The 13,231-nt window shown below is 57.0% G+C and overlaps 5 protein-coding genes and 1 non-coding gene across 6 annotated transcripts; 4 read left to right on the plus strand and 2 right to left on the minus strand.

Annotated features, from left to right (window-relative positions):
• Positions 1 to 199: 199 nt before the first annotated feature.
• Positions 200 to 1,538, plus strand: MYCTH_2301170 (uncharacterized protein). Its single transcript, XM_003661551.1, has 2 exons — positions 200 to 337; positions 438 to 1,538. Exons 1-2 carry the CDS (start codon positions 304 to 306, stop codon positions 995 to 997), a joined length of 594 nt encoding a protein of 197 aa, XP_003661599.1. The 5' UTR covers positions 200 to 303; the 3' UTR covers positions 998 to 1,538.
• Positions 1,539 to 1,644: 106 nt separating this feature from the next.
• MYCTH_t60 lies at positions 1,645 to 1,736 on the plus strand. Its single transcript has one exon. It is a non-coding gene; the product is annotated as a tRNA-Phe (tRNA).
• A 645-nt stretch (positions 1,737 to 2,381) lies between these two features.
• On the minus strand, positions 2,382 to 4,073 carry MYCTH_2301171 (uncharacterized protein). The gene has a single exon (XM_003661552.1). It carries the CDS (start codon positions 3,837 to 3,839, stop codon positions 2,697 to 2,699), a length of 1,143 nt encoding a protein of 380 aa, XP_003661600.1. The 5' UTR covers positions 3,840 to 4,073; the 3' UTR covers positions 2,382 to 2,696.
• Positions 4,074 to 4,640: 567 nt separating this feature from the next.
• MYCTH_2125321 (uncharacterized protein) lies at positions 4,641 to 5,312 on the plus strand (the record flags this gene model as incomplete). Its single annotated transcript, XM_003661553.1, has 2 exons — positions 4,641 to 4,920; positions 5,011 to 5,312. The coding sequence occupies 2 exons, from the start codon at positions 4,641 to 4,643 to the stop codon at positions 5,310 to 5,312; spliced, it is 582 nt and encodes a 193-aa protein (XP_003661601.1).
• Positions 5,313 to 6,798: 1,486 nt separating this feature from the next.
• On the plus strand, positions 6,799 to 7,743 carry MYCTH_2301172 (uncharacterized protein). The gene is made up of 3 exons (XM_003661554.1): positions 6,799 to 7,172; positions 7,384 to 7,486; positions 7,642 to 7,743. Exons 1-3 carry the CDS (start codon positions 7,023 to 7,025, stop codon positions 7,707 to 7,709), a joined length of 321 nt encoding a protein of 106 aa, XP_003661602.1. The 5' UTR covers positions 6,799 to 7,022; the 3' UTR covers positions 7,710 to 7,743.
• Positions 7,744 to 8,652: 909 nt separating this feature from the next.
• On the minus strand, positions 8,653 to 12,894 carry MYCTH_2301174 (uncharacterized protein). The gene has a single exon (XM_003661555.1). The coding sequence runs from the start codon at positions 12,740 to 12,742 to the stop codon at positions 8,885 to 8,887; it is 3,858 nt and encodes a 1,285-aa protein (XP_003661603.1). The 5' UTR covers positions 12,743 to 12,894; the 3' UTR covers positions 8,653 to 8,884.
• Between the last annotated feature and the right edge of the window lie 337 nt (positions 12,895 to 13,231).

Consider the following 13,231-nt stretch of genomic DNA (forward strand, 5'->3'; position numbering starts at 1 on the left):
CGAAACAAGCGAGTTCCGGGAACAACATGCGGGAAGGTTTCTTGGGGCTCCAGGCTTAGCTTTCCCTTCCGTGGCGGGCTGACTGGCACCAATTGGTCGCCTGAAGCCTTGCTGGGTCACATGTGTGGGGCTGCGAGTGTTCACCCCTGCAGGCCAGGCGCCTGATAGCTCGTGAGGCCCCCACCAGAACCTACAAGGGGACGTACAATACAGTACAATATCGAGAGCGATAAGAAATTCGCGGATGAAGCCCCACGCTACTCCGTACTGCCCTCGATAACGAAACACGGGCGTAAAGACACGATGGCGAAAGGGACCATTTCCAAAGGCAAGAGAGGTATGTGCATTACCCAAAGAGACAGTGCGCTCTCGAGTCGACTCGTATCGTAACTAACTCTTTGCCTCTCTTTTGTTACCCCCCATCCCCCCCTTCTCAGGCCCCTCAATACACTCCCGCGCCGCCAGGCGTGCAATCTCCCCTAGCATCGACACCGACAAGTCTCTAAAGAACGTCCGGCCGCCGCAAGAATCCGTCGACCGGCGGCCGGCGGTGCTCGCGGCGCGCCAGGCCGGTGGCGCTATCAAGAAGGCCAAGTCGGGCCGGAAGGCGGTGCTGAGCTCGAAGGCGCGGCGGCGACGCGAGCAGAGCATGAGCCGCGCCGAGGCCATCATGGACCGCACCGCGGTCAAGGTCCAGAAGAGCAAGGGCCACGCCAAGGTCATCCACTCGCGGAAGAAGACGTGGGACGAGATCAACAAGGAGGCCTTCGAGCTGACGGAGGAGCAACGCAAGCTGCTGAGCAAGAAGGCGAGGGCCAAGATGGAGGAGGACGCCATGGTGGAGGCTTTTTATGCGGACGATGGAGACGCCGAGATGGAGGGGGCTGACGATCTTGGGCAGACACCTGGCACTTCAGAAGCTTCTGCCGCACCGGCCGTGTCGGCGCCGGTTGCGACGGCTGAAGGGGGCGAGGAAGAGGAGGAGGAGATCTTGTGAGGTTGTTGTTGGTGTTTCTCTGCTTGTGGGTCTCTTATACAAACAAAATCTGTGTTGGGCTTAGTTATATAATTGGTGTTCGGAAAGCATGGTGTCATCGATACGCTCCCGGTGCCGCGATACGAGGTTGGCCCGGGGAGGATATCGGTTAAAGAAAGCGTGGGTACTACGACTGGGGAAACTGGATGATCAAAACACAGGATATGACAACAAAATAGGAAATTTGTCTAACGGGTGTAGGTTTGGTTTTATTCTCGGTGTCTAGGACAACATAATTTCTTCGTTGCAGCCAGAAGAAAATGGAAAGGGTTTGCTTGGGGAGGGTGAAACGACTTGCCCATGACGGAGACGGCACTACGTTCTGGTTTGCAGGGCTGGATAGTCTCGGCAAGACGTTGAAGTGCAGCGCAAGAAAATTGGGAGAAGGAGTATAGATAGCAGTTAGAGCAGGCGCCAATCAATCCTTAGGGCTTCCAACGAAACCCTCAAGCTGTCATGCCACGTCAAGTACCTGAACTAAGCAGTCAGAGGAATGAATCCGAAATAGATGGAGCGAGATCATCGCGAGTCGCAACAATGGCCGAATGTTAGGGCTGGGTGGTGCATCTCCATGTAGAGTTATTCGCAAAACGCAAACTTCAAATGAAGCGGGTTTAGCTCAGTTGGGAGAGCGTCAGACTGAAGTAAAACTTCAGGAATTGCAATCTGAAGGTCGTGTGTTCGATCCACACAAACCGCAACCGTTTTACTTTTGTCTCTTCCTAGCACCACGTTTTCGTACGTTTTACATCTTTTCCTGGACTGCATGATTCCGCGCACTTGAGTGATGACTGTCTTAATAAACAAAGCAGTCCTCCGGAATGCTCAAGCTCCTATACTCCGTACACGAGAAGCAGCTTGTCTAGAAAGGATGTATAGAGAATCTCCCTGTCAATTGAAGGCCAACAAGAAGTCTTCCAGACAGCCTTGGTGTTTGATTTTAGTGTTGCTTTTTGCAATCTTGCGTGGACCATCGCGGCCAATACAGAACGCCACGCTTCCTTTCATGCACCGGAATCAAAGTGCTTAAACAAGCCCACATTGAACCCCCGTTCATGTTATGACGTAGGTATCATGAAAGTAACAACACTTCTGCCCATTCTGATGATTAGGGCAAGACGCCATTGCCTGTTCTCCATTTCGACATTTGATAGTAATACATCATGCCAGACCACGACATAAGACCCGATCGAACCCATCAGGTAGCATAAACCGTCGTTTGTTTTCTCTTTCCCCTTTCCCTCTTTCCCAGTACCGAACCGTCGATATGCACCACTACCAATAGACCAAAAAAAAAAAAAAAAAAAAATACACCAGCAACTAGGGTAGGATCCGCGACGCCAAGCCGCCGGGTGCCTGGACGGACGCCCTTTCCACCATTGCAACCTCACGACGCCAGCTAATGAGACGCCACGGGCCCCGCCGTTTGCTTCGCTACTTTCGCTGTCGTATTCAAACCATGAGCTATCCGTCGCCGGCCTGCCAGGACGATGTTGTTCGGAGTTCAGCGCTAGTGATGGGAAGACAGCGCGTTGCGGACACGTTTCACACGATCCCGCTCCCTCGGAAGCGCGAGGCGGTCAAGTGCCAAGGCCCTCAAGCCCGGTTGCCTCATCGAGACCTGCACGGCTTTTCCTTGTCACTCCACCCCAAAAGGAATTCAGGGCCCGCCGCCGAAGTTCGACTGGCCCGGGCTGAACATCGGGTCCGGCATGGGGGTGTAGTTCACGTCCGGCTCCGTTTTGAGTGCGGGAGAGAAGCCCGGAAACGTTTCTTCGGTTGGCGACGGATAAAGCGAGCCAGAGCCTGGCATCAGAGCTTTAGGTTCCGTCCCGGGAGGAGGTGCTCCAGGCCACGACTCACCCTGTGAATAGGCGATGCTCCCATGTCGCTCCCCCGATGCCAGGCCGTCGAACTGCAGGCCTTGGAGAGACGGGTACGACGAGGCCATGCTGGTGATGCTAGCGATGCTAGCATTTCGGCTGCGTGGGGAGCCCATCGGGAGTTCTGGCTGGGGGGGCTGACCGAAGGGCATGAACGGTTGCCCAAACGGCCCGCTCTCCGTCTGGACAAACTTCCTTGCTTCGTTGTTGAGCCAGCGGTCGATGTTTGGGTCGTTGCACTTCGCGTGTGCCATCAAGCGATGCTTCAGCGCGCCGATTTCTCCGATCAGGCCGTCTACCTCGACCTTCAAGTGTGCGTTTCGCAATTCGAGATCCATCTTCGTGGCCTCCAGTTCCGAAACGTACTGCTTCTTCTTTTCTCTGCACTTGCTCGCTGCTACCCGGTTTCGTTCCAAAAACTTATTCCTTTTTTGTGTCTCCTCGGCAGCGTTTGACTCCTTTCTTGTCTTCCTGACTTTCCGCTTCTTGGGCGGCTCATGCTCCGGCGGGGTGACCGGGGCCGGCGTGTTACCGACTACGAAGGCCTGATTAGACGGGGACTTGGCGCTCAAGCCCTGTCTTGTGGGCGGCTTGGGCAGCCCGGTGGTGTCCACTTGGATCTGCGGTTTCATATCGTCGTTGCTGCTTCCCGGACTATACAGTTCAGGGTCGACGAAGAGTTGCTTCTGGTCTTCGGTCGTCAGCGACTCGGCCTGATCGGGAAAACAATCCCAGATGTCCGTCCTCGGTATCATGTCTCTCGAGTCTGGCGGTGTCAGCGCGCCGTGAACGTCCTTGCCGTACGGGTTGAACGGGTTCAGGCAGATGGCACTATTGTTGTCCTCTTGCCCTGGGCTTTGGTGCGAATTGGGGTCGTCCAGGTCCAGATAGTCGAAGAAGTGAGACGGCGGCGGCTCCATTTGGATGCTGCACATTGGTCTAGCCCGCTCGGCGTCGAGCGACGGTGGATGAAATAATCAAAGAGCCAATAATGCAATCCCGTACTTGGCGGGGAAGGGACAGCAGAGCCGCAGCCGGGATGGCAATGGTCGCGTCCGGAAGGCGCTCTGGGATAGGTGGGCGGGACCGGACTTGTGCTCCGATGTCGTCTGCGCGGAAACAGTCGAGGCACGAGAGTAGCTGCTTTGCCAAGCGTGCTGCTTCTCCAGAAACGCAACTAATCAGTCGAGCAGCTCAGCAGGAGGGGTGTCTAAGCTGTTGGGGGGGCGGGTGCGGCGACGGGACATACGTCGTTAACCTGCACCGGGTGGCGTGTGAACGGAACGATTGGTACGGGTGCGGCAACAACCGAATCGGAGATTGGGCAGGTTGCTCTGAGATGGCTGATGGCTGGTTTCTGGCAAGAATGCTGTGTTACGGGAGAGATGTCGACCACGCTTCCTTTAAGGGCCAATCCGCCATCCTCGGGTGTATGTATGCATGCGGAAGGAAGGCTGCTTCGGGTCCGAAACAAGAAAGTGGTCTAATCACAAGCCAAACTTGTATGAACTTAAAAGACTGAGTCGAGGGAATAGGGTGACAAGAGGATGTGGCGGGGCATCTAGATCTAGCTCTCGCAGATGGGCGCAGGATAGGTCCAGGTCCCGCATGCTGCACGGCGGGATTGGGGAGCTGGGCGGACAGAGGACAATCCAGGTTCCAACAAGGTGAGGAGGAGGGTAGACAGGCATGCTGAGTCCGGACTGCGGGGGGATCCCAGGATGCCGTACAAGGAAGAGTCGAGACTGCTCAGGCAAAGACCGGCTTCTTTCGTCTCGCCGCGCACGCTAGCTTACATCGACACGGGTGCAGCTTTTGAAGCTAACGGATGGGTGCCAGTTCGCTACCACCCCAAGCCGACAGCTTTGTTCGAGCTCCTGCAGTCTGCCAGTTGCCTGCTTCCACTTCCGGCACTTGCCGTGGGCTGGAAGGCGGTGGGCTCTCCAGTCGGCTCGAACCTTGGGAAGGCGCACCGCTCGCGTCTTCGCATCAATCGTCCTGGTGCCCGTCCCTGCTGCCCTGGGCTTCTGGCCGCAACTCCACTACTCGGCCTAGGGTGGTGCTAGTGCTAGCGGGCTCTAGCTAGCCCAGCGCAGCGCAACAGCCACACCGGGCTGGATCCTCCGCGTCAAGGGACTTCGTACTGGAGCCACGGAGGCGTGTATTGCGTAAAAGAGCGGGGCCAGGAGCAGCCTCCGCTTGCCGAGCTCGGGAAGCGGCGGTTTACTGGGGCCTATGAGCGCAGGCTCATGGACCTTCAACCGGTGCGACCGGGAGGCGATTGGGCGCGCGGGCCATCAACCCTCGACAAGCTTCGATACGTTACCGAGGTGCTGCGGGCAATGGGGGACCAGAGACAGACAATGGCGTGCAAGCCCATCCCCGCATGGTGATCTGCGAGATTCCCATAGTGTAGGGCAGCTTCAACTTGCAGAGAGGCTTGAACGCCAAAGCGCCCACTCGCAGCAGGCCGACGCTTTCGCCCCGCTTTTCGCCCGGGGTGCCCTGACCTTGCATCCACCAAGTTGGCTGCACCCGAACGGTCGGGGACAAGTTGTTTGGCTTGGCCGTACTAGTAAGAGACGCAGGGGGTGCGGGGGGGCGCAATCTGCGTCAGACCTCGCCGTTGGCACCTGTGATCGGCCAAATTCGTCCTTTGGATATACTCTGTACATAACACACCAAACTTGGGGATGGGGATTTTCCCCTCCGACACTACTTATCCACTAGCGTGACGGGCACAATCCACAATCCACACGCCCTGGGAAATAAGGCGGCCAGTCAGCTTCGTTTACCACTCGCTTATCTAGGTACTTTTTTGCGCACCACAGGAACGCAGAGCCGAATTCGCAAGGTGATTGGCTTGTGGCGTCGAGACCTCCAGACACTTTTCGGGACCGAAGTGAGGAGTTGAGTGGCTGTTCCCCTGTGCCTGGGTGTACGTACGGTAAATGTGCATACGATGAGCTCGCGCGTTTCAACGCAGATCAAGGCTTGGCAAAACAGTCGTCAGATCGCTGGGCTCGCCATGGTCGCAACCTAGCCGCATAGGTCCAGTCCGGTACGTAAACAGCATGCTGCGTATAGGTAGGTCGTAAGTACCTAAGGTACCAATCTAAGGTATCCAAGATCGGTACCTTACACTACGTACCGTACTTACACTACGTAAGGTACCTTATGCAAGGACATGCAGCGAATACCGAATGGTGGAGGGTAGAACTTGCCGGCTCCCGGTCATCCGGCGCTGTCACTCGGGATCAAGTCGATCATCCGGGCCGGAAGCCAGTCCCCTACCAAGAGCACAATACCCCAAGCTGCGGTATCCTAACATGAATGCCAAGAACCCCGGAGACGCGAGTGGTTACCGTATGGGTTAATTGGACATAGTTTGTTGTGCGTGAATTTACACTTACCGGCCTAATGTACCTACCTAAGACGCTCGAGGTAAAAACCAACGTCAGGTACCTCAGGTAAAGTACCTAAGGTAGGCACCTAAGGTAGGTAGGTACTTATCTTCGATTACCAACTTCATCCAGCAAGTTCCCAACGGGCCGATTTTCCATGTTTGGAGCATGTGAAATCCAATTCAGGCAAAGAGCCGGTCACATCCGGCCCTCCGTATTCCCTCGGTTAGCATTGGGATAGTCTAGAATGGATGCTTATCGCCGACAAAAGAGGATAATGTACCTTTTGTGTGTACCTTATAAACTTAAGTGTGGTAGCGACTCATGGTGCCGTTGTGTGGTGTTGGTTCGAAATACCTCCGAACTCTCTCCCCCCCAAAACTTGGACGTTCAACTGCGGATCGTGGGGCTCAACAGGGTGGTCAGCGAAGTGGGGCGCCAAGATACCGGTCGATCTCGACTCAGTGGGCTCACTCCTCCCAGTTGGGCTTAGTTACATTCAACAATGATGGGCCTGGAGCATGGACCAAACTTTAACGAACTTCAAAAACCTTGTCCGGCATTCGGCCCCTCCCTCTACACGATCTACCAACGTTAAGAACAGACCCGGAACAAGAACCGTCGGAGGGCACGATTGAATTTCGAGGAGAAAAAATATCAAAAGAAAAAAAAAGAAATCCTGTCTAGCGGTTCCCGACAATGGAGGCCGTCGCAACCCCGCGCATCACCTGCGCCTATCTCAACTCGTACGTGGGCAGAAATGTCATTATCGTCGGCAAAGTCATCCAGCTTCGCGGAGAGGAGGCAATCATCGATGCTGACGGCAACATAACGGCCCACCTGAATCGCGTAAGCTGCAACCCCACCCCCATCCCGTCCCGTACGTGTTTCCTGGCTCGCCTTCCCACCTCGGATTATCATCTGGCCACAATGAGGAGCAATGCCCGAAACGATGGAAACCCGCGAGGAAGATCGTGGAGGGCCCAGGGAGAACCACAGCGCTGCTGTCACCTGCCTTGGTCACGGCGAGCAGACTGACAGAACATCACACCACGCACAGGACGCGCATCTCCTAGCAGGAAACGGCGCTCAGATCATTGGCAAGGTCAACCCGGACCTCTCAATCAAGGTGCTGAGCTCCTTGGACCTAGGCACCGGAGTAGGTGAGTCATCAGGCCTTCGCGCTCTCTCGGAAGCCACCGAGTGGCGAGGGGATCAGAGAAGGGGAGTAGGGCAACACCACCGGGCGCTTCCAGAGACCAAAAGTGGGGTTCGGCGAAAGATGTGGGGTCCTGACGTACCTGGCTTCCTTCCGCAGACTACAATCTGGCCAATACCGTCGTTGAGATCTCGCACCAACACCGGGACATCTTTGCCTACGATTAGACGGGCGAACAAGCCCAGGAGATCGGCAAGCGCCATGGCCACACAGCACACGCACGGAAGCTCGGACCCTAGCGGCTCTCTTCGCTCCGTAAACTGTCCCTCTCCCCCCTCCACATCTGGTGTGGCGGGGTGCACAGAATGTCCTTTCCTAGGACACCGAGGAAAGTCGATATGCGCAGCTCCGGAGGAGTGCACAGGACAGGAAGGTTGGGCGGCAGTACCCAAGAAGGCAAACGACGATGGGCGAGCATGGCAAGTATGGCGAACGGCCAAGTTACAAGTACCCGGACTGCGGTCCGCGAGCAATGCGAAATAGGGCGTTATCTGGTGTATCCCGCGTGTAAGCGACGCGTTACAGGAGCTGTAGGACTCTTCGACGACCTCTTTAGGATCATGTGATACGGCGCGTTATGGCCCGCTGTTAAGGGGCTAACAGCCGGCAGATTTGAGACGTGATATCACCGGGCTCAGAAAAACAAGGACCCGCGTCCCGCTGCACCGCATTTGCTGTCGTGAGCAAACACAGTTCGCCACCCATCATCCTGATGTAATTCACCGATGGGAAAACACATTCACATGGCAGCTGAAACAGCAAGGCTTCGACGGGGATGTAGGAAGGTGCACACGAGCATATATTATTCCGAGGCCAACGTCCAACAAACAGCCAGGGTCAATATTTATTGTCAGGTTCCCGCAACGGTCTGTCCGCTAAGTTCGGGAAAGTTCGGTATTTGTCCCGTTTCTTCTTATCCTCCTTGACATAGCAAACAAGTCAACAAGGTGACATTTTCGCTGCTGTGGTACTCTGTGTGTACAGTACACGTTCCCTGAGCTGTGTCTACGCTTGGTCCACAACTGGGAACAAGAGAAGCAAGGAGAAAACGCCCATCCGATGCTTCGCTGCCCTGCCCTGCCCTGCCATGCCCTGCCGTACCGTGTCAAATCCCAACTATTCCGGAACTCATAAGGTCACCTTCCTTCCCCCTAGTCCCTTCGTATACGGGGGTACAAACAATCGGTGAAAAGAGGGGAGCGGAAACATTGGAAAGAAAAAAGAAGAAGAAAAAAAAAAAAGGAAAGGAAACAAGCAGAAAGAGAAAGACGGGAGACAAAAACACACATGCTCATTTCCACGGAGATGAGAACCCCAACGCCACAAACAAACAAAAAGATCTTCACTTCTGACCCCACACGTCGTCGCCAACCCCTTCCTGCAACACGCCCCCAAACTGGTCACCACCGCTGCCGTCCCCTTCACCCTCGCCATTCCCATGACCGCCCCCGGTCCTTGCCCGCCTCACCAAAGGCGGGCTGCTGGGCATGACCAGATCCGTGCCCAGGAAGCTCCCAAAGTCCATCCCGGCCTCGTCATCGTGCAGATCAAGATGGCCCGGTTCCCCCCTCGAGGCCGTGCCTCGGCGGGAGGGCGAGCCGTCACCGTCGCCGCCGCTGCCGTTATTCCCGCCGATGAACTCGTTGGCCTCGCTGAGCAGTTGGTGCAGCGTCGCCGTGAAGGGCGAGTCAAACTGCATGGGCGTCTGCATTGCCATGCCCATCGACAGCTGGTTGTGCTCGGAAGCGTCCAGCGCAAAGTCGGCGTTGTGGCTACTGTTGTTGTCGTTCTTAATTTTACTGCTGCTCCGTGGGGTGCGGCGCTTGCTGGCGCTGGCGGAGCGCGGTGTTCTGGTGGGTGTTTGTTCGAGGTGCTGGAGGGCAAAGAGCTGGGCGGGGGATTTGAGGATGCCCCCCCTGCTGGAGCGGATGGAACGGGAGATGCTCCGGGTGATAGGGCGGTGGTTTGGGGTCGGACGGGTGGGTGTCTTGAAGGGGCCTGCTGTGGCCTTCGGAGGCGGTGTGGATGGGCGTCTGGGAGGAGTCCCAAAGAGTTCCTGTTCGAGTTCGTCCTCAGCAACAACGGGAGTGCCGGGCCGCTCCTGGTTTGCCTTGTTCTCCTTCCCTGCCGGCGCGGACTTCGCCTCCGGTGCGTGCGTGCTTGTTGTTTGTGTCGTGTTTAGCGGGAGCTCCCCGAGAGTCTTGGGCTCTCCATCCCTCCTAGGCGACGGGAAGAGCAACCTTCGAGTGCTACCGAGTTGGTCCTCAACCGCGATAGGGCTGTCCGCTGTTCCACTGCCCCGCGAGTGAGTCGATCCCAGAAAGCGTTGCCTGGGGGAGCTCCGCAAGTTTAAATGCTGCTCATCAGCCGTTGGGGCGCTCGGTTGTTGTGACTGCGCCCCATTCTCATAACGATCCGTTAGGAAATCGTGGTCCAGCGGGCCAATCGGGTCCGTCGCGAAATACGCCTCCGAGGTAGGATTAGCTGGGGCATTATCACTCTTAGTGCGGCTTTTCTTCGACTTCCCCTTGGGCTCACGCTTCCTCCGAGGTTGGTTGAGACGAGCGGCGTCCTTGTCCCACCTGTCAGGAGGCCGATGCACCTTGAACTTGCCCAGCCAGATGCCGCAGGGATTGCACAGAAGGGTTTCAACCCAATTCCGCTTCTCATCCCTTGGGCCGAGGTTCTTTTTCACCATCCGGTATCTGGAGGGCTGCTCGTTCTCGTCTCTCTCCAGAACTTCGATCATTGTTACGCAGCCCGGCTTGTCTGAGAATTCGTGGAATTCCGGGACCCCTTCGTGATCCTGAGTCCAGATCTTGCGCCAGGTAGGCGTCTCAATGGCGCCACAGTTACTACAGAACGGGGGTGTCTCTCCCTTGTCGATCGCGCTCTCGAGTTTCTCTTTGATGGACTGCTTTTTCACCAGGTTCTTGCTGTACCGTGGTGGGTCAAAATCGCTAGGGGGGCACGGCGGTTCGGACGCCGGGGGGCGAGGCAACGTCAAGGTTGGCTCCGGGGCGGTTTCGCTCGCTGATGTCGCCGGGCCTTGGGTCTTCAGGGCCGGAGCATCCCTCGAAGCACTTGCACTTCTTGATGTAGGCCTTGACGGTGGTTGCGCGGGCGAGATGCGTTCTGGTTCCGGACGATCGGGAACCGGCATCGATACCGAGGCCGCTGGTGCAGGCTCTAGCGGAGAATTCGCGGAGCCCCCCTTCTCGGCATCGTTGGTTGCCGGCTGTATCGCGTCGCCCATGCCGTCTCCGTCAGCAAGAGACAATTGCTCCTCATGCGAATCCTGCCGCGCGGGTTCCTGTGGTAAGGTGTTTCCGTTCTGTTGGTATGTGACTTGTTCGTGCGGCGTATCTTGCCCAGAAACAGCCGGAGTTGGGGCAGTATTCGACCGCTTGAATGGTCGGTTCGTCGAAGGTTTGGGCGCGGGCTGCGTCCCCGAAGAGGCCTGTCGGTTCAAAGTCTTAGCTTTGCCGGCGGGGTTGAAGATGCTTTTGGTTGGCAACAACTCTGGCGGCCCAGGGTTCACTTCCTGAAATGGAAAGTCGGACAGTTGTTGCTTTTGTTCCTGTTGCTGCCTTTGAGAACGACCTTTCTTCCGTGGCACCACCGCCTTGGTGGCATCGGGGAGAGACGGGAGCGGGAGCATCTGGTCCTGCGTCTGCTCCTGTGGAAGCCGTTGCAGGATGTCCTCGTCGAAGATATCCTCCAGTCCACCGCTCATGAAACCAGAGTCAATCGGGGGCATCGGCATCGTTGGCAGGATAGGACTTGAGGCGGGTGGGCTAGATTGGATGTACGGAGTAGTCCGCGGGACAGGCGGCGAGGAATTCAGATCTCCGGCGCTGTCTTCCGGCATGTAACCGTGGTCGGGGGATTGCGCATTCGAGTCCGCAGGTGACCGGGCGTCCTGGATCCCGCTCTGGGCGATCGACCTCCCGGGCCCCGGCTGGTCAAATTGACTCGTATGCTCTGTTTTTGCCTGATTCTCCAGTGCTCTCCGCCTTTGCTGCTGTTGCAACATCTGCCCGTCGGGGATGGGAGTGGGTACTCGTGGGACGTCCTGGAGGTGGCTGGGAGCGGACGTCTCTCCTCCAGCGCCAACGGGCCTCATGGCACGCAGGGAGCCGGAGGTGCTGGCAGCCACCCTCAGCGAATCCGGCGCGACGCCAAACGGAGCGATCACGCTATATTCCGCTTGTGTGACTTTGACTCTCCTCTTTTGCGGCCCATCATCGCCGTCCGTTCCCTCCTCGACAGCCGAAGTATTACCTGTCTCGAGGGGCCTTTTCCTGGGCCGGCCTCGCGGCCTCCCGGTCGGCTGTTTGCTCCGCGATCGCGAAGGGCGAGGCTTCAGGGCGGGTTCTGTGGGCTGCGAAGCTGCTGGTGAAGGTGCACTATCCAGGGACCCCTGTGGCCTAGGAGGGATCGGTGCTGCTGCACTCGAAGGTCTGCTTGCCGGCTGGATCGCAACCGGCTGCAGGGTCTGGGCGGATGTCATGGTCGCTGGCCGGATAGGCTGTGGCGGTTGGCTATCGCCTTGTGTATCCATCGGCCTGCTCTCGTTCACGTGAGGGTTGTACTGGCTAAGCTGAGCTGGCGCTAGCGCGGGCGAGGAGACAGCACCGTTGTTGGAAGCATGTCCCAGCATCGTGTTGGACTGGATGAACGAGTTCCATTCCGAAACCGTCTCGGCAGAAATCGACGTGGATTTCGCCCTCTTTCCCGCCTGCTCGCTGGGGTACTCTGTGCGTTGTGTGCTTTTCGCGACTGTCGCAAACTTCAGCTTGACCTCCAGCGTATCCCGGCTGCCGTTGTTCAAGAGCGCGAGAAGATTCCTGGTGACCCGTCCCGTGACCAATTGTTGCTGAGACCCGCGCTGCGGGTCCATATTCCACGACAGCAGGCCCTGCCCAACTAAGGGCACGTCTGGCTCGGAGTAGTCGTATGCATAGACACTGTAGTCGTGATCTTGCTGGTTCAGGATCTCGGGGCTGCTCTGGGAAACAGCCTGAAGGCATGTCCGGAGATCCACCACGCCGATGGTGGTGTTCTCATCGAGCGGTATCGTCTGGATCTGGAGGATCTGGTGCCACCGCGCCAGGCAGTGCACTTGGTTTTCGCGATCAAAGGAGTAATGGACCTTGACTGAGAGCAAGCCGCGAATTAGAGAACCAAGGGCGGCCATAGAGAGAGAAAGAGATCACGGAGTAAACTCACGTCCCATAGGCCTCGCCTGCAGGCTCAATTCTTCTGTGCCCACCGGCTGGGCGGCAGGATATGGTGAGGGCGCCGCCCACGAAGTGGGTGTAGCCATCCTCGTCTAACGTTTGTCCACGCGCCGCGTCACCGTGACTGCCGAGGCCGTCTATCGCGAACAATTGACGACGGCGAGGTGGGAAGATTCTGCCAGACGGCGAGCCTTTTTTTTTTTTTTTTTTTTTTTTTGGTCTCTAGGGAGAGTAGTCGTTGGGGAATGATAACAATTCAGAGATGGATTTTGAGAGAAGAGTGGTAGAGACTGGAGTCCTAACACTGGGTGGGCCGGTTTTAGAGAGGCTGGGCGTTGGCCTCGAAAGCGCGTCTGGAATAGCGCGTCGGTGGGTCAGCCACGCTCATGCAGGCAATTGGGAATTCTCGCTTTACCGAGTACGCGCCAAAAGGAGCAGGGCAGGAA

The sequence above is a fragment of the Thermothelomyces thermophilus genome, chromosome 2 (genome assembly GCF_000226095.1).
Source record: "Thermothelomyces thermophilus ATCC 42464 chromosome 2, complete sequence".
Lineage (NCBI taxonomy): Eukaryota > Fungi > Ascomycota > Sordariomycetes > Sordariales > Chaetomiaceae > Thermothelomyces > Thermothelomyces thermophilus.

Coding starts and splice junctions, on each gene's coding strand:
- MYCTH_2301170 (XM_003661551.1), top strand. CDS start 304: ATGGCGAAAGGGACCATTTCCAAAGGCAAGAGAG. Junction 338..437: donor CATTTCCAAAGGCAAGAGAG/GTATGTGCATTA, acceptor CCCCCTTCTCAG/GCCCCTCAATACACTCCCGC.
- MYCTH_2301174 (XM_003661555.1), bottom strand. CDS start 12,742: ATGGCCGCCCTTGGTTCTCTAATTCGCGGCTTGCTCTCAGTCAAGGTC.
- MYCTH_2301172 (XM_003661554.1), top strand. CDS start 7,023: ATGGAGGCCGTCGCAACCCCGCGCATCACCTGCGCCTATCTCAACTCG. Junction 7,173..7,383: donor TAACGGCCCACCTGAATCGC/GTAAGCTGCAAC, acceptor CACCACGCACAG/GACGCGCATCTCCTAGCAGG. Junction 7,487..7,641: donor GGACCTAGGCACCGGAGTAG/GTGAGTCATCAG, acceptor TTCCTTCCGCAG/ACTACAATCTGGCCAATACC.
- MYCTH_2301171 (XM_003661552.1), bottom strand. CDS start 3,839: ATGGAGCCGCCGCCGTCTCACTTCTTCGACTATCTGGACCTGGACGAC.